The 20,355-nt window shown below is 35.8% G+C and overlaps 1 protein-coding gene across 3 annotated transcripts in view; it reads right to left on the bottom strand.

The window, feature by feature from the left end:
* Nucleotides 1-20,355, bottom strand: part of fstl5 (follistatin-like 5) — a 193,977-nt gene that overhangs the window by 66,140 nt on the left and 107,482 nt on the right. For all 3 annotated transcript variants that reach the window (XM_015033181.1, XM_015033179.1, XM_015033180.1), the window contains exon 7: nt 7,709-7,875. In XM_015033181.1, the coding sequence (XP_014888667.1) occupies nt 7,709-7,875 (167 nt within the window). The remainder of the gene's footprint in view (nt 1-7,708; nt 7,876-20,355) is intronic.

Genomic DNA, 20,355 nt, shown 5'->3' with positions numbered 1-20,355 from the left:
TAAATATATTATAAAACAGACATTCAAAACAAAGTAAAAATCAGATGTTTACTTCATGGCAGTTCGTTATCTGAAAATGCGCTCATCTCTTAGCTACAGAACAACAAATATTATTATTAACCAAAAAAATAAGATTTCTTGTCCTCTTTTCAGATACTACTGAAGAATTGCAGTTGGTGAATTTTGCAGAAAAGTGAAAATGTTCTTTGTCATATGTGTAAATATATTATAAAAAGACATTTAACACAAAAGTAAAAATCAGATGTTTACTACGTGGCTCTTTGTTACCAGGAAACATGCTCTCTTAGCAACAGAATAACAACAAATAGTGTTATTGTTTAAAAAAAAACTTCAAAAAATTTCTTTTGAAGTTGGTGAATTTTGCAGAAGAGTTAACATGTTCTTTGTTCATTGGTGTAAATATATAATAAAACAGAAATTCAAAATAAAAGTAAAAATCAGAAGTTTACTTCGTGGCACTTCATTGCCAGAAAACAAGCTCATCTCTTAACATCAAATTAATAAGTAATGGTATTGTTTCTAAAACAAATAAGCTCTTTTTAAATACCGCCTATCTGCTGAGACAAGAAATTTACAGCTGGTAAGTATTGCAAAAGTAAAAATCAGAAGTTTACTTCGTGGCACTTCATTGCCAGAAAACAAGCTCATCTCTTAACATCAAATTAATAAGTAATGGTATTGTTTCTAAAACAAATAAGCTCTTTTTAAATACCGCCTATCTGCTGAGACAAGAAATTTACAGCTGGTAAGTATTGCAAAAGTAAAAATCAGATGTTTACTTCGTAGCAGTTTGTTACCAGAAAACGCACTCATCTCTTAGCCTATCATTAGTAAGCTCTTATGTCCAACAGTTTTCCTAACCTGATTTATAACTATAATATTTTCCCTTGATATTCCATTCCATAAATGCAAAACTGAAAGAGAAAATGCATGTAAGCCACATGCATTTTCCCTCATCTGAGCCACTTTAGCATCCTAACAGCATTGTCCTCGCAACTTAAACTGTAGATGTAAGATTAATGTTTACACACCTGCACACGTTTAAAGTTTACCAGTCTTTCTTTTGCTTGGCCCCCGGGTGAAGACTGAATTACTGGCAGTGTTGGATGATGATGCAATAGTCAGCAACGGTCAGCTTCATGGAATTACAGTAAGCTGCTTTGTCAAAATTTAGAGAGACTCTATTGGACTCCAGGATACCAGCTCCCTCGTGGGATTAGTGTGCAATTTACTAGATCAGAACGTAGTCAAAAACTTTGAAAATAACCATGTTCTAAACTGGGAACGCCTGTGGGATTACACAGTAAACGTCTCATTTACTCACAGGAATATGACTAATCAATGTTGGCAGTGGATGTTCAGAAATATTTCCAACAAGCAATTATACTAAATTTGTCTGCAAGGCATTTTAGAATGTGTTTGTGGGTGCCAGGTGCATGTGAAATCCATTCTTGTCTATGAAAAGAACAGCAATGATCGACTGGAAGCTTGAGAGCCAAAAATAAATCTGGATTAAGCCACTGCATAGTCCATCAGGGGTTCAGCTGGATATGGTTTGGTTTGCACACAGATCTGAACAGTGTTCAGCTGATGCTGTGCATCATGCTGAATCACATGCTCTTAGTGTTTAGAGGTAATCCACACAGCAGCAGAGGCTGCAAAGTCAGGCTTAAAGTGCCAACATCAAAACAACTGCATATGTTGTAAAAGCACATGAAGTACTCTCAGTCTGAGGATACAGATTAACTCAATCACTTTATGAAACTCCACAAACAGAAAACCAACATGCTGAGAGCTCTAGAAACACAAAACAAAACCATTCATTAAATGAATAAATTGAAGAAATGCAACGCTTTTAGTCCTAGTGAAGTATTAATTACATTTATTCTTTACATTGTTGCTTTTAAAGGTGGAGAAGGAGGGAGTGTGTGTGGAGAGGTGGTGGTGTGGGGAGTCAGATCATTGAATGGTTGTAAACAGCATAATGGTGTAGCATTATGATGACATGCTGAAGGAGTGTTTGAAAGAGTATGAGCTTCTTAAAGAGACAGAGGCCCGATTTCAAGGTGTCAAATTACAAAGTCAAATTTCTTTTAAGTTATGTTTGAAAAAACAGCATTTTCACAGCAATGGAAGGAAACATAGTTACTTGATGTTGCTATAGAAATGCATAATACCCCAACTAATTAAACATAGGTACTTTTCATCTAAATTATTAAATCCTTCTTTAAAACTCATTAATAAAGAAGAAGCTGTCATTTGTCTAATTTAAATGCCCTTTTATTATGATTTGATTAAAGCATATTTTGTTCAAATCTACCTTTAAAGTAACTAGAGTTCATACACATTTTCCCGTTATACATACATTTTACAGTGAAGTTCAGGGATCTTCAGTGGGTCTCTAAAGGCTTCTGGCTGCATCTCTTTCCAAGATTTCCCAAAACACCTTGAAGGCAGTTTGTGTTTTTTTTTGTTTTTTTTATGTGTGGGATTGTCAAATTGACATGTGTCAATATGACAGTGCGATGTGTGTGTGGGTGTTCAGGTGGACTGACATGTGCCTTTAACAAAGAGACTTCTTTTGTCCGTCTAACATAAAAGAGAAGCCGTAGGGTGCTGCACGATTTTCATGTCTTTGTGATGTTTTCTATCACGAAAGAAACTCAGGAGCTTTTTCACTGTTACTACTAGTTTTACGATTACCTGGTAGAACAAAGCGCTTGACAAAACCATTTTGTGACTCCAAACTTGTATAATTTAAGAATAACTGGAGCTGGTTTCATTGAAGAATTTCCTGCAAAACTTACCTGTGGCCTTTTTAAAATCAGTGCTTTGAAATGGGAATATTGTGAATAAGCATATCCTTTCCTTCAGATGTAATGCCAAGACTTTTCTTTGACAATGTCATGACTACTTTAGTCTCTAAGAACTGTGCCTATATGCACGATTTGGATAGGGGGGTGTTTTTATAACTCTTATTTCTATATGCAGATTAATAATTTGATTTTGTGTTGTTTGGTGTAGCAGCTAAGTGAGCTCCTTCAGGTTGCAGTCAGAGCAGTTGTGGGACAGAATGTAAACCACAGACGGAGAACCAAGACGGCAATAAATTACTTGCCGTCTCACTGGCATGACGTTGGTGTGATTAGTTTGCAGCCTTGTCATCAGGCAATTCTGGCTTGTTTTGCTTAAAATCCTAAAATGATCAATCCACACAGTTCAACAGCAGAAGATGATGGATAAACTGCCACTGCTCCCACCAGACTCTTTCATTGATGATGACAATCAACCAGCAGATTCTCCCTACAGAAGCTCTGGGTTTGCTTTTCTAAGAATGGGAATTCTCAAACTCCCATCATGCATCTAAAGGAGCTCAATGAACACCAGGAAACCTCTTGAAGTTCAGTTCTTCAATTCAGTTTTGTTTGAACTAGGCCAGAAGCCAGAAGCCTTCTTTACTTTAAAGAAGGCTTCAGACCTGCCTATAACCAGAAAAATAGCCTTGTTCATGATTTTAGTATCGTCAGTAACTTCCAACCTGTTATCAGTTTGTGTACATTTGCAAGTCTGTGCTAATCTTCATTGCCTCCAGTAGACTTGGAATGTGTAAATGGTATATCATCATCCTGCCACAATCCTGTGGGCAGTAATCTGCTCCCATATGTTTAAGTGTCCTAATTATGCAAATGAGCCACCCATTAGAGGTGCAGCAAGATTTAGAGGGCCACTGATAGAAGGATGCACCACAGCTTGGTCCCTTGTCTCATGACAACTCAAAGCATGCTCATTTGATGTTGCATTGTTAGGTGCTACATATTAGATAAATTATAATGTTATAATGCATTTCTTCCATCCATCATCCCATGCAGGAAGCTGGTAAAAAATGATGTCCAAAACACAAGAGATGGAAAACTGAGGTGTTTGAATTTTGCAGTCATTATTGTCATTACTGAAAAACCCCAGACAAAGCCTTTCCCAGAATAATGAACATCTCTTGACAGCAGACTCTTTCATCCTTCAGTTGACATTTGAATTAAAAATACACAGAGCAAGATCTGATATAAATCACTCAGGGAACAGACAAGTATGTGCAAAGAGCAGACAGAGACCACCCATGGACAGGACACCGAACTCTACTGCATGTCTTCAGGCAATATCAAAAAGATGAAACAAAACCTAGTTGTATTGAACCCACAAAAACAAGAAGAGAAAAAGTTGTTTGCCAGGAATAAAAAAAAAAACACTTCAAAGCTTCTTTTGACCCTGCAAAGCCTCAACTCACTTTGCAAATCCTCCTAAAGATACTTACAGTGCTTTTAGTTTACAACTATTTTTACCCTCATATTGTCAAAAAGCAGAAACATATCACAAAAAAATGACAGAAAGAAGCGTTCAGCAGAGAAGCTGTTGGACTCGTACCAGCAGTTTGAGTACTGGTTTTTATGGGCGACACACATCACACATCACTGACAAACAGAACCAGCAGCTCATGGTGCCAAAGATGACTGGCAACACCTGGGGGCCTCTTACTTAATTTAAGGGTCGTCAACATTCAACATAACATTAGTGGCTTTGCTGGATTCCCTTTATCTACTATGCCACTGTTGATTTAACTGTGCACTGTAATATCACACTCATCTTTGTGATTTCTGAAAAAAAAAAAAGTTTAAGGTAAATGGGGACTCAATCTGAACTTCATCACAAGTTTTCTTACTTCTTTGATGTGGAGGAAAGTAAGACATATGTCAGTCTGGGGCTGTGCACACAGATTAACACACTCACTCACACACAGTTATGAAAGAAGGTCCTTCCTCCAGGGCTGAAGCCCTTAGGTATCCCCTTTCATCTTCTCTCATTGTCTCTGTCACTCCCACCAATTTCTAAACAGTCACCAAGAACACAATCTGACATACTGGATTATAGTCAGCCATACAACACAAAGGCAAACCATTATATATACAACTCGAAAGCAGAGAAGCTTCTAAAGTGATGAAATTAACCAAATTGTAAATGATATTTGAGATTATCCAGTAATGTTAGCATTATTTAGGATTGTTAATGATCCATGTTGCAATCTAATTATTCTAATTTTTTGTTCTGTTCAAAAGAAAAGGTAGCATCTCTTAAACTACTGCAGAATTGGTTGCAAAAATGAAAAAAAGAAAGAGATCACACCACACCATTTATAAGTCCCTGCTATGGCTACCTGTGTATTTTAGAATCAATCAGCTTTTAAATGATTTTCAAAGGCATTGACAATTAAAGTTCAACATATTCTTTATATTACATATCCAAATTCCTCCGGTCTTTTGAAAGACACCTGAAAAATAAAACTGGATAGTGAAGTATTATTTTTGGTTGTTGCCTGTAGAAAATTATTTCTGAAGCTATGAAGGCAAAAAAAGAAATAAAAAAACTTCCTGAGGTTTTTAAAAGCAAACTTGAGTCTTAAATCTCCAGTTTGGCTTTTACCTGATTTTAATAAATTATGTAATAATTAAACCTATCCCAAGTTAATTACAGTTGTAGTTTTATTATCCTTTAAGGATGGAATCAATTTTATTTATTTATTCAGTGAGTTTTATTGGTCAATTAATAAAAACCATCATCTGTTTAACTTGAATGTCAATTTGTTTAATTTCTTTTTATTTATTTTTTAATTACTCTTGACTATTTGTGAGTGTATTCTCTTATGAGTGTATTAGAATCTATGCTCTTTAGTATTTGTATTTCTATGCTGGTATCTCATCAACACGGCTGCATTTCTTCTGTCCATCAGCCCAGATGATCTTTATTGTCCCACGGAGATAAACCTGCATCACGCCTGTTCGCTTACAGATTTATGTAAGCTCCATTGTTAGCCTTTTTGAGCTCAACTGTTTTGTTTCTTTGATTGTTTTTATTCACCATTTCCTGTTCGTCTTATTTAAAGTACTTTGTCCACCTGAAATGTGTGTAAAAGTGATATAATGAAATCACCAGAACTACACAATAACCCACTAAACAGTGAGAAGTCAAACCTTTTTCAGTCTGTTTAGATTGAAGGACCTCTGCAGCTCTGCTGTAATGTAAGAGTGAAGCTGAAATAACATTTCTGTTCTGTACAGCGGCAGGTGGGCCTCTATGGACTAGACATATTTTTCTGTCACATCCTACATATCTTGATTTAACTGAGATCTGGGGGGATAGAAGGCCACATCAAGTTAAATTCATTGCCATGTTTCCTCAGATCCTTATCAAACCATTTCTTGCCAAGTGACAGGAGGTATTACCCTTCGGAAATAGATTGGCGCCATCAGGGAATAATGTTTCTATGACAGTGGCTTTCTTGTTTATAATAATGTTTATGTATGTGGTACATGTCAAACATTCACATCACAGCTTGGCTTTCTCCCAGAGCAAATTCTAGTGTCCATCTTTCCAACATAGGCATACATGGAGACTGACAGGAGGGCAGTTCTCTTTGTTCTATGATCGATTTCTCATGATCATATTGGTAGATATGAGTCGATCTGATTGATTCAATACAACCCGTTATAAAGGTACAGCAAAGTGTTAAAATGTTATTTGCATTTTTGAAGTTGTTGCAGTTATCATTTATGATGTCCCTTTGGTGTAAAATTTTTAATTCAGTGACAGAAAAGATCTTCATGTTGGCTTGGATTAACAGAGTGGTGCCACTCCTCAACTTTTTCTGTTCACTGATGTTTCACTGTGAGTTATTGTGATAACAATATTGGTCAAAACTAAGATTTTCTCTACTCTTTCATTTTATTATCTTAGTGGAAGCCAACTTTATTCTCTCTGAGAATAAAGTGACGAAAATGTGACGAAAATGTATATCAGGTGTTGGAATCAAAGACAGGGCAATGCAATCAAAGCATGAAAGGACTGGACCTAAAATCCAAAAGTTTGTGATTTTGCACACTAATACTGGAATAATGATGGTGATTAAACATTGTGCAGCTGTGACTTTCTGTCACTTACCTGTAGTCCGCAAGAAAAAAAAAAAAAAGCCTCATTTGGCAAAAACAAGATGCACTGACTTAGAGTGGAAACTAACCCGACAGTGAATGGTCTGTAAAGCAGGAAGTGAAGGATTTCTGCCCAAGCAGAAATTATTAACAAGAAGTATAAGTTTTTTAGATCTCTTCAAATCTGAAAAAAAAAACAGACACCAAAAAGGGAATATATTTTGTGCAATAAGTACCCAAGAACTCTAATTACTTCTAGCAGGTGTATTTTTTTAACCAAATTTTTGGATCAAAACACATTAAATTACTTGTATAGATAAGATTAAAGGTTTACTAGAAGTATAATCTGTTTTATTCCTTCAGCAACAGTAGGAATAAATGTGGCATTTCTGTATTGAAGAACACAAAATTAGACTAGGTTATTCTTCTTATATATATATATATATATATATATATATATATATATATATATCAAGGTTAAGCTGTAAAATTTCATATCAGCTGATCCTTATCAGAAACCCTAACATCAAAATTCAAAGGTTTCCTTCATCTTTAAACCGCTTGCTGTGTGTAATATCCCTTCCACTTTTTACCCAGGGCCACTCATGACTTTTTAATTAAGTTATGACTACTCAGCGAACATACACTGGCTTACTCTGCACTGAAGTTTAAAACAATTTTAAAAATTGAAAATAATGACAACAGGTTCTTACGTTAAGGTCCTCCAGGTTCAGGGAGTTTAGATACTGATTGTTCCTTTTCCATAAAATAGGCGGTCTCCGCTCTCCTGTGATGGCGCAGGTCATCACGGCGCTCTGCCCAACGGTAACTGTTGTGACGCTGACTTTCTGCTCATCTGGGAGGTTCAGCAGGTAAACATCTGTTTAGGAGGAAAAAAAGAAAGGTAAGAAATGATGTTCAGGTAGAGGAAGGTAAAGTAATGTAGTTGGTGGTCGTCTTCAAAGTGCTGGTGTGAGGACGCTTCAGTTGGACAGCAAAGAATCTTATTTTTGAAACGCAGCATGTTTCAAAACAACTGAATTATGAGGAGCGTTAGCATTAGCGTTAACCCAAAAGGTTACATCACCAGTTTGTTAGTATTTTGGATAGTTAATGTAAAAATGAATAATTCTTTTGATACCAACTGATATAAAATGCTTATATCCTAATATGTCTTTAGCCATATCACCGAGCTCTAATGAAGCTTGAGTAAAATCACAAAGTCTTGCTTTAAGATAGACTGTAGGTTTGTTCGATAGAGGGGGGACAGAAAAAGGGGAAGTAAAACAACTGAAGAAGATACTGAAGCAAAGGTAATTAGTTATAATCCACCTCTTAATACAAGCAACAGAAAATAGTAAATAAATTGGGCTAAAAGACAATAAATGTGAGATCTCTCATTTTGTTGAACATAGACTGGTCAGATAAAACAAAATACACATTTTTAATGTGTTTTTTTTGCTGTCAAATATTTACTGAAAGTCAATAAGTTTACAGCTCCAATTTTTTGATACCTTGGCTTTGAAAACAAACCCGACTCATTCAGGAAGCAGCTGCTCTTCTTTTCTGCTGACTGCAGACATCTCATCTTACTCGTGCTGCTTTGTAACTTGAAGCTGGCTTATTTTTAAACATGCTTACTGTCCTGCAAGATTAACACAAGTCAGACTTTTTGTTGTTTCTTAGTTGAGAAAACGGACTAAGAGAAGAATCTGTACCTCTGTTCACCAGAATTACTACATTCCTCTTCTCTGCATTCATGATTTAATTATAAAAGACCTGGTGGTCAGAAGGTAGGACAGCTTTGCTACCTGGTGCTTTGGAAGAGACCGTAAGGGCAGTGTACACTCATTCATTCTTTGGTATTATGTAATGTGGTCCGTGAGATGATGATTTTTAATCTTTCTCTTGGGTAATGAACAATGGAGCAAAAGGAAACAGAGACTCAATTTGTTCTGCTCCTCAGGGCATGAAATACAAAATCTAATGAAAGAGAAGGTCCAACAGACAGTGCTCACTTGCCACAGCCTGGAGAATAACGATGCAAGCACCTTTAATTAAAGTGAGACTGCTGTCGCTCGGAGACCAATGGCTTCTCAGATGTCTTTAAACTTGCCTTTGGTCTGCTGTATCTGTGTTTTTTTGCATCTAAACTGAGAACTGGGAAAACGTGTTAGATGTTCGCCAGTCAGACAGGAGACATCAGACGACTTGTTCCAAGGAGAAACTGCAATCATTACGCCATTTCCGACTGACTCATAATTTGTTGGGTTGTATAAAAACCTAATTAAAATACTTGCCTTCAAATTTAATTTGACATATTAAATGAATTAAAAGTAGTCAACTAGTTACAGTGGAACAAACAAACAGAAATCATCCCTGTTCCATCATTCTGCAGTCCAAACACATGCAGCACAGTTCCTGTCCTGCTCCAAAATGACCACCATTTCAGCCAACCCCTCCAACAGCTGACAGAGACTGGTCGTGATGAGCACCTAGAGGATGGTGCATTGGCAAGAACTTACATCAGACTGCATCAAATATTACAGGAGTTATTGCACAGTCCACAGCATATACAGTATAATTCAGAATCAAGCATTCCTAAAGAAAAAATAACTTCAGAATTGATGGTGGCATTGGATTTTTGGATTTTGGCAATTAAAGTGATACCACAAGTTTAGAAAAAGTCAGGAAAATTTTACATTTACTTATTAAAACATGTATGTTGATAAAAGCATTTATGTTCTTAACCCAAAAATCCTTAATGCCACTGAAGGGGTTGAGGAGACACCGGTTCTTATATATGTTTAAAGAAGTTGAGCTACAAAAGAGAATGACACTTTTTAAGTAAAGATGCAGCAAATTTTCCTTTATTTAATGAAAATTGATTTTTGAGTGGTTAACAATTTCTGATTAGCATCATGAAAAACTGAGACTACTTTCAGCACAACTCCAAAGAGGATCAAAGGTTTTGCAGTCCTCTCACAGTCAATCTTTGGAAAATTGTAGGAATATATTAAATTAATACAATTTGTATCTGCAATTACTAAAATGTCTATAATTTGTTACACCAAATTATTCCTATCTGTTTCGCCCACTGGGAAATCCCAGACTCCACACAGCAGGAACTTCAGGTGTTAGCTTCTTTAGCTCACTCTCAATAAACTGCCTGCATTCACACCAACGTTTAGAGATCATTATTATAGGTAATATTATGACCTCACTACATCAGGCTGTGTGTGCAATTGGCTGTCATTAGCATGTCAAAATATCAGCACATCTGTTCTTCATAAATTCATTGGGATGTGCTAATGTCTTTCATTTAGTTCCAAAACACTTATCGGTTGACAAAGATTTACTAAAGATTTATTTACCAATTTGAATATATTCCACTACTTTAGCCAATTTAAGAATCTGGTTGCCTGTTTACAATTTCTCCTCCTTTGTAGATAGCTTGCATTTTCTCGAATAATTAGTAAAAATGCATTTCTGGTGCTCTGTTTTTGTTCCATATTACACTTTATTAAGTTGGAAGTTAAAATCTACTTCTTGTGTTTGTAACATTGTTTGCAACACATAGGAATTCTGAAATCTGAAGAACTGTAAAAATGACCAAAAAAAGTCAAACAGAAAAAAAATATTCCTTAGTTAAAGATTGTTTCCTCCTTGTTTAACCACTGATAGTGTTATCATTTCATTTCACAATGATAGTTTGAGAGAGTATCCAATATAAGGAAGAGATTTCACACAGATTAAAAAAAATGATTAAAAGCATACAAACTACCTTGGCATGAAATATTTAATCTTAGCAACAGTAGAAAAAATAAAGATAAAAGATTAAAGCCAGTTAAGAATTGAAAAAATGGATCTTATATTAGTCACACATTAATAATTGTCCTTCTGACACTGATAACTGAGCACATCCACACCCAATATAGCCATTTGGAGCTCTTTGATGTGCCAAGGTTGTAGTGGGTGGATATGCTGACAAAAATCTCCTTCAATAATGTCCTCCCTAACCATTCAATTACAGCCTCCTTGTATCTTAATGCTTCTGGAATACGCTGCAAGCAACAAACTCGATTTGCCGCTGATCCCTGAGGGGATAGAAATGTGTGAAGTTATAGTGAGAATTTAAAGAAAGTAGGAAGACTGTCAACCAGGCAGGCTCCATCACAGCTTTAGCAGCTCGGTGGAGGAAGTAGTGGAGAAAAAAATAAAATAAAAATGAGGAATAGTATCCGACCTGAATTAGAAACTCTTCAGGGAGATGGGAGTCTGAGCTGCTGGAGCTGGTTCGGCCCAGCTCCACCTCTGTGAGAGATTTATCAGAGGAAGAAGTGGCTTTGCCTTCTTATTTCGGGCTGATTTGAAGCCGGAGGGACTGAGCCCTCTGGGAGGGATCAACCTCCACCATCCAACCTTTAATTAGTGATTAACGGGAAAGTCCAGACTTTTGATTTACTCTGCAGTTCTCCCAGGATGGGATGCTGGTCAGTGACACGGTGAGAGGTAAATCACCAATTGTTCTAGTGGCAACAAGCTTGTCAGAGAAAAACAGCTTGGGACCAGAGGATGGTGCAAAGGGCCAGCAGCATGAAGACAAATTACACCAAGGTTGCTTAACCAACCCTCTCACTCCATCCTCCATCATGCTCCGTTGAACTCCTTCTCAAATGCTGCTCACTCACTCACTCAGTTCCTCTTCACCAACTTTCACTCCTAACACACTTCTCTTCGTCTCCATGACATTCATTTTTACTAAGCTCACACAGATATGTCATTTCTTTATCTGATGGTTTGAACCGTTGGAAGCAGATATTTAGATGCAGGCCATACAGAGACTTTTTTTTTATCCCTTAACATCTGATATTAAATCAGACTGAGCTTTATTTCCATTTCAGGTCTTTTTGGAATTCTAAGATTATTTCTTTTTTGTTGAATGTCAAACTTATGCAAGTTTTGTTTTTACTTCAACTTCACATTTTATTTTGTAGAATTGTATTTTTAACTTCAATACTTAGGACAGATGTTTTCTTTTACAACAGAGTACTAGAGCCACTCTAATAAAAAATAAGTAAAAAAAGTACAATTACAAGAATAAGAGCCTACATTCATAATAGGCCTACTACAAAACTAAACATGTATGGGAATAAAGTCATACTATTACAAGAATTAAGTCATATTATGACTTTCTTCTTGTAAAGCAGAAATCTTGCATACAGAAACCGTATTGTAAATACTCCAATACTGGAATATTTTCTAAATGTTATCTCCAGTTTTTTCCCCCCATTTGTCATTAGTTGCATAAATTATTTGAAAAGATTCCTGAACCGTAAATGAACTTAAACCATTTAAAAAGAAGCGCAAATGACGACAATTCATGCTTTTGCATTTTATTTTAAAATGTGCAGAAATTCGGAAACAAGGAAATTCACAGCAAAAACACATGAAAGCTCAATGTGGCCATAATAATTATTAGTATTCAGAGGCGAAATGAGTCAACACAAATTATAGAAACAATTACTTTATCACAGGCTTCAAAAACGGCCTCAACACGGTCTTTCTTGTACATGAAAGTTGTAGTAAACACATCATGTATAATATTCAATATGCAGTCACACCATGTTTCAGACTTTAAGCATTCATTTTTCCCCACACATCCTGAAAACCGAAACAAAACAAAGCAACAAAAATCTTAATTGGGATAAAGTCAGCTGCAGGATAAAAATAATAAATGTGCATAAATATATTGTTTAAAATGTTTTGTTTTGTTTAAATTTTTAATCTAGCCTTTGATTTTTAAAGATAAGTCAATTCATACATAGTATTTCAAACCGGACACCAAACAGGACTCAGAGATGCAGAATTTTCACCATATTTGTTGTAATGAAGCTTCTGCAGATTTACCTGATATTCTGAATCACCGTTTCAGTTTCAGTCGAGGAGAATGTGACACAGCTGTCTCTGTCCTGCTGCTGCCACTGAAAGAACAGACATCTGACTGTACCTTCAATATATTGCATCAGGAAGGACAGATACTTTTCTTCAGTTCAATCTGTATAAAAGTTCAGTTTTAGTTTCTGGCGCAGATGTTCGAGAAAGGAAAGGGAGCCTGGGCTTAAAGGCTGGCAATGACCTCTACATATTGAGTTATTTAAATAAAAATTAGATTTTTTTTCCATTTCACATCCATCCTACTTTCAGCAAGTTTTCCCTTTAATTTTTTGGTTTTATTTCATATTCAGTTTGATCTTGTGAAATAATCTATAATTTTCTGTTTTAATTCTATCATATTTTATATCTCATCATTTAGTTTCCCCTATAGTTAGAGTGTTTTCTGTAAAATTGTGACATTTTCATGACGTTTATATTAGTCTCTTGGGGTTTTCTCATGATATTATGACTGTCTATTAAAGTTAATGACAATCACTTTATTTACTCGGTTCATCATTCTGTGAAGTGATTGAGCTACATTATGTTTTCTTTGGTTCTAAATTCTATAAATCACATTACGTATGTCGGGCTACATTGCATGAAAACATGCCTTATGAATAAACTTTTAAAACTTTACAGGAAACAGTTTGATCTTAAAACCAAATTGGTTAAAAGAAGAAAAGAATAAAATATTCCAAGATGATTTAATATTCTGTTTCGACTCTGACACAGGATTTCTAATCAAACTCTCATGCTTTGACCTTAAATCATTTTGATCATGAGCGCTCTTTCTGCATGTTATGTTTGTATTTCATCATAAAAAAAATAATGAAAAAGTCTACAATCTGGACCCTGTTTATCTCAGCTTCACATCCTTTAATTTCAACCCAACAAGCAGATCTCTGTTTGCTTTGATGGCTTAACTTCAATTCTGCATCGTCCGAGGCAATCATCCGCCACACTGCACAGGTGAATTCATCAGTATGAATCACTTCATGCTGATAAAGAACTAAAACATCAGATTCTGCACCTTTGATGTGGAATCTGAACGTTTCCACTTAAATTTAATTATTTTATCACTTTCAACAGAGACGATCACCGACACGACGAGCGGTCTAGAGGATTAATCGGCTTCCTGTGCTAGAGTTCCTGTTAACAGTTTTTTTTTTTTTTTTTTGTTCCAGGAAGGAACAACAGTGTTTTGGCAGAGAAAAACATGTTATTTGAGGTGATAATCATCTCCGTTCTCCTGAGAACATTGTCATTGGAGTGTCAGGTATTTATTTTAGCATTTCAATTCAGAAAGGAAAGCTTAATATTTATTACACGTAATGATCTATTTCAAGTATTTTTTTGTTAATTGTGATGAATATGGCTTTCAGCAAATGAAAACTCAATTCGTCATATTATTAGAAAATTAAATTCAACCAATAAAACGATTTTGATGAAGAAATGTGAGCGTGTACCAAGAAAAATAAAGTTCATTATCTCTAAAGTTGTAGTTGCTGTCTGTACTTTGTGAGTTTCCCACAAACTGTTAAATGCTCATTGCTTCCCATCCTCTCAAGGTTTCCATTATTCCTGATGCTTGAGCAACTTTTGTTTTTATTCCACTCACCTTTCCATTTCTGAGAAACTGAATTTTCTATAAAAAATGAACACTGATCAGAGACAAAAGATCCAACTTTGCAAAGCTATTAAATGCAGCTGCTGAAGCAACCTGAGCATCCACAACTCTCATCAGTCATAGGCTGATCATCTTTATTGCGCTGCATGCATGGCTGAAGCAATGCACAGAAAGGAAGCTGACTGACTGCAAATACTGCACAGTGAGTATACATCTCACAAGGTAGATTTTTTTTATTCTGCAAAGCATTTTTAGGCTTCATTCCAGTCCATCCAAACTTCATTTATAAGCAGTGAAAACAACCTGAACAGGACCAAATTGCTATACAGTTAAATAAGTTAAAAAGCAAAAATCAAAAGCATTAAAAGTCAAAAAAATACAAGCAATCAGCCAAAAAAGCAGCACGAAAATCATCTAAAAATATAAAAATGACCTAAAACCAACATCTCATGTTAGAGCAAACAAATGGGTTTTAGGAATTTTAAAAACAGACAGAAGAGATGCCTGTCAAATTTCCAGGAAATCTTTTCACAATTTGGTAGCTGCTACAGCAAAAGCATGATTTCTTGTAAGTTGCAATCAGCTGATCAGCTGACCTGAGAGCTGGTGGGTGTATCAGCCGGACAGAATGGGGCAAGGCCCTGGAGAGCTTTAAAAGCCAATAAAAGAATCTTAAATCTTAGTGAAAGGAAGATAAAATGGGAAAATGTGCTCAAACTTCAAACTTCTGAGTGCCAGTTAAATGACTAGCTGCAGCATTTTGTCACCTCTGGTGACACGTGATGGACGGAGCACTGACCCCTGCATTACAGTAATCCAACTGAGTAATGCATGCATTACTGTCTCAAAGTTGTGATAGGAAAGAATTGGCTTCAATTCATCCAGCCGCCTCATTTGGAAAACAACTATTTTTAACATGATTGTTAAAAATAACAATCATGTTAAAAATATGAGATCCAGACTCCACTTTGACCTCCAGATTTATGACAACTGGCTTAATATGCTGGACCCAGCCAACTACAAACATGTTGGGGTCTCAGTGGGTTTACCAAAAACCATCACTTTGTCATTTTTGTCAATTATTATTATTATTTTTTTAATTCGGCTAGTAAAATAACAGCCTGTAAATAACATTACAATTTATTAACATGCACCTGTACCCTGCTTCCATTAACCTTTGAAATTTTAAGATCGCTGCAATACTTTTACAAATGGTCTTAGTGAATGCATTAACTCTGGCTGATAAGCCTCGAGTCTATTTCCAAAGCAGCTGTAAGGAGAAATCCTGAGAGACCTTCAGCATCAGTATGCAGCAGAGCTTCACAGGATGCCTAATTGGACTTATTTTATCTCAGCTACCATGTGGAAAACTTATAAAAAAGTGTAGCTTTCTGCAATAACTGATCACAGATCACTTAGTCTAGGCTGTGTTGAATGGCTTTGTCACATTTCTGCAATATAACATCAATTTAGACGAAAGTAAATTGTGTGGTTCTTCATTCCTTGTTTAGTAATTAGTGACAAAGGTTTCTTTACAAAGAGACAAAATGAGACATCTGGTTATGTGTGATGTGTGACAAATACATTCATCACTTTGATTGAACAGATTTACTTCAGAAAAACAATAAATCTGTTATGCACATACAAGCAACAGCTGAACAGCAGCAATAATTCAAACAATTTTAAGCCAACAGCTTGAAATGGATGAAGAGGCATATGAAATGTCAAGTGTTGGGTAAGTAGAGCAGACTTGTTAACCCTGGACTGCTAAGCAATCCCCACAGACAAGAAAGCATGTCCACCTTTTTTATTAAGTGCATGTTAAAGCAGGGAATTCAGAACTCAACATTCAGATGCAAAATTCATCCATTTAAAAAGAATCAGCCATCTCACCTCAGTTTCAGCAAAAATGTGAACTCCGTTAGAAATATCTACTCACCATGTCTTCATTTCTTTATCATGAAACTGGGGCTTTTAATCAGAACTAATGGCGCGTGGCAAATGCAACCCTTAGCAGCTGCTCGCTGTTTGCCTTCTTTTTTCATGTTTGTTTCCACGTAATCCAATATTGCATAGTCAGCGGCATTAATCAAAACAGTAAAAATAGTGTCAAGATAATTAACTTTTTGGATTGTAAATAATTTATAGAGACAAGTTAATTAGTACTCTGAACATTTTCATGCTTTTTTCAAAATCTGTTTATCGAATCAGTGCTTTGATTTCCCAGCTTCAAATACCAGAACCATTCAAAAACCAGAAATACATTTTAAAATGATTATTATTTGGGAGTTCTTCTGGATGTTTTGAGCTGTTTAACGTGACCTTTTCCCTGAGACTCACACACTTCACAGCTTCCTGCGACAATCTTCTTCTTTTGTTTGTGCAGATTTAAGGCTTCTGCTGACAAACACAGCAGAGAAGCCCCAGAAGACAATCACGCCACAGTCAGGGCGGATTTTTCCCGCCTCTATGAAAGCTTATCCTTTTTTCACACTGAACGCAAAACACAATGTGATGCTACAGTTATACTTCAGGCATGTCTGCCACTTAAATTCTCCATAAACGAGAATTGGCGCATGTAAATTCATGGTTCCCTTCCATTATTGAGTATTGCCACCAAACTGTTTGCATCAATCACCATCCAGCTGCGTTTCATCTCTCCTCTTGTCAAGATTTATGTTGTTTGTTGTGGTGTTCTAAAAAGGGAAGTCCTGATGCAGTTCCAAGTATCAAATCCCATGATTAGAGTCTTGGTCATGGGATTTTTACAGTGAGTAGTATCAGAATCTCTGACTCAACTCAAATCCCAGCATTACTGTCTGATTTTATGTTGGCTGCAAACAAAGTTTGTGTGCAAACTGTGATGAGACAGATTAGTAGAATTAGTGAAGGAGAAGGGAAGGTGCTTTGACTTTCAAAACAAACACTACATTTAAAAAGCAGGAGACCATTTTTTCTGCATGTTTTGTCTGTAAGAAAAAGACAGGCTTCATTTTCAATTTGGCAGAATCTGGATATTGTTGAAAACATCATGGCTGGTTGAGTTTATGCAAGACTTTTCATTGTGAATCGCCCTGTGACTCTTCACGGGCAAATGGCTAATACCATATTACCATACCATACCATAATACCATATTAAATACCATAATGTTCATACACACACACATATATATATATATATATATATATATATATATATATATATATATATATATATATATATATATATATGTTCAATTTTAAATTGAAAAACATTTATTTTAAATTCATTTTAATAAATTGTTTTATTTTGTATTCTTGTTTTCTTTATGGATTGAAATTACTTCAGTGTGATAGGTGATTACTTTGGGGTGTGATCACATACACTCCAAACCCTCCATCAGGTTAACAGATAATCTGGTGAAGGTTATTTGATAAAATAACCAAACAGGATTGAAAGCTACAGCAAAAGATGAAGATGATTTAGTCAATCTCCACGTTGTAACACACTGCTCATACTCCACACTTTCTACATATCTTAGGGCCATTTGGTCTTTTTACAACTATGACCTTTTATACTAAAAGCAAGAAGCAAATCATCTGTTTTTGTCAAAACCCCGAGGGGATATTAAGAATTTTATCACTGCGTGACAAAAGACCAGGTAAGTTCAACAGTTTAAATGACAGAGTGTGTTTCAGTAATGCATATCTATAAATAAATACAAGTTAAAGTGAGGTAATAATGCCCAGCGGTAATGGAATGACCTTTTCTACTGTAAACACAATAAAGGAATAACTGAAGGAAAACATTTACATAAAATACTTATTTAAACATTTTAATAATTCATGTATATCATTTCTAACACTACAAAAGACCTGCAGGTATCTTTGCAGCAGACTTTGTGTAAACTCCCTTTATTTACTTTATAAAACCTTTTCAGAATCTCTCTAAACACATAAAATGGAACATGCTGGAAAATAAATTGATGAATTAAAAACCATTTTAACACCCCTCCTCGCTGCCTGTGGATGGAATATTCAGCAGGGGTTTTGACAAGTAAAAGCCTGTTGAATTTTTGCTCTGCCACGCAGGCTGGATAACAGCAAACTCGACTTAATGGAACCAGCGTTCCCAAGAGGCAGCTTGACTGATGTCTAATTATAATCTTCCAGGAAGTAACAAGTGTAAGTCAACCAATTTCAACACTTGGCAAACTTTCTGTATATGTAGGCATTACAGCAGACTCAGAATCAAACAAGATGAGAACTTCATGGAATTACAATGAAAGAATGAAATGAAGAGTAAAATTGCCATGAAGTATTACAGAAAAATTAAATAGGGAGAATCTATGTTGTAACTTTCTCTGAATTAAGATTCATGTCAAAATGATAAAACAGAGGAAAACACATTTGAGGAGAAAGTGAATTTTAGAAAACCCCTAAAACAAGCCAACCAAACTTAAGGATGTACAACATATTCACTCAGCTTAGATGTAAAGTTTGATTTAAACACAACCAATTTTGATGATGCCTCTGAAATAAAATGTAAACTCTCACTGAAAGTGAAGTACACTTAGAGACCAAAGCGCTTTTAAGACAGCTAACATTCCTGAAAACCATAGTTCATAAAGACGTAAAAATAAACAAGTTGCATCTGCTGGGGTTTAAAATTAATACCTTGACACCCTGCAAAGGGTGAGATAAGTGCCACCACTGGGTTGAACAAACACTACACTTCAGAGTATTAGAATTTCTTGTTTGATGTATTTAGCAAGGATTTCAGATTTTAAAAGGTTTTTCAGCTCATTTTCAGTTTAGTACTGTAACATTCCCACTCATCATCTAAATCCGATGTCATTGCAAGGTACCCATCTCCAGCAGACTGGGGTTGAGAGGTGGGGTACACCCTGGACAGATCACTTCAGTTCTTCTTGCTGGAGAGCAACTGTTTAACATTTTCAGATGCTTATCTGATAAGCCACTTCATTTTGAAAATTCATGCATAGAAAGGTTTCTAAACTCAGTTAACAAAATAGCAAATATCTCATAAATTGGAGCGGGTCAGGTCTAACCTGAAACATGGCAAATGTAAGTCTACAAGCTTTTACCTAAGCACTGAAAAATGAAGATGAAGCTTATCTCCATTCCAGGTACTGTGCAGTTTATGAACTCAGTGCTTTAGTCAAGGTTCCATTTTCCTGCATTACTGCAACCATGCTGTGTATAGAGCTTTGGCTGAGAAGTCAAGAAAAATGTTTTACAACAACCTTCAGTAAGTCTGGCTTGGTCTTTCTCTTTAAAAAGCCCTAAAAAACAAAGATGCTGGCACCTTGCAAGCAGTTGTTCTTAAAGCCTTCCTAAACACTTTTAAACTTGACCAAGTATAGTGGCTTTAAAAGACATTATGTCAGCATCTGTTGTAAGCAGGTGAAATTACATTTACTTAACAACCACTTCAAATAAGTTACTTTCCTGTATTCATGCTGGGATATTTGCTGGAGGCATGCATATGACCATTTCCTGTTTTGTGCCATTATGTTTTTGTTGGCTACTGATGAGAGAGCACTGTGTGAGCATGAAGGGCTTCAACTACAAATAACTTGTTTTAGCAAAGTGCTGATGGCAGAGAACACTACAGACAGGAACACATGTAAGCACACAAAAAATCTGTTTAAGAGCACTTGTGAAAATTTTCCCTCTGAGCCATTTAAACTCATGCTGTTCCATTACTAAGAGAAGTGTGGACTGAAAGGATGTAATTCTAGATATAGGCAAGTCTTGGAACTCATCTGGATATTGGATGCAACATTAATGCAT

This window comes from Poecilia latipinna, unplaced genomic scaffold, assembly GCF_001443285.1.
Source record: "Poecilia latipinna isolate Pla-1442-1.1 unplaced genomic scaffold, P_latipinna-1.0 Scaffold259, whole genome shotgun sequence".
Taxonomy (NCBI): domain Eukaryota; kingdom Metazoa; phylum Chordata; class Actinopteri; order Cyprinodontiformes; family Poeciliidae; genus Poecilia; species Poecilia latipinna.
The sequence above is the reverse complement of the archived record's forward strand: the minus strand, read 5'-3'. Positions and strand labels throughout refer to the sequence as shown.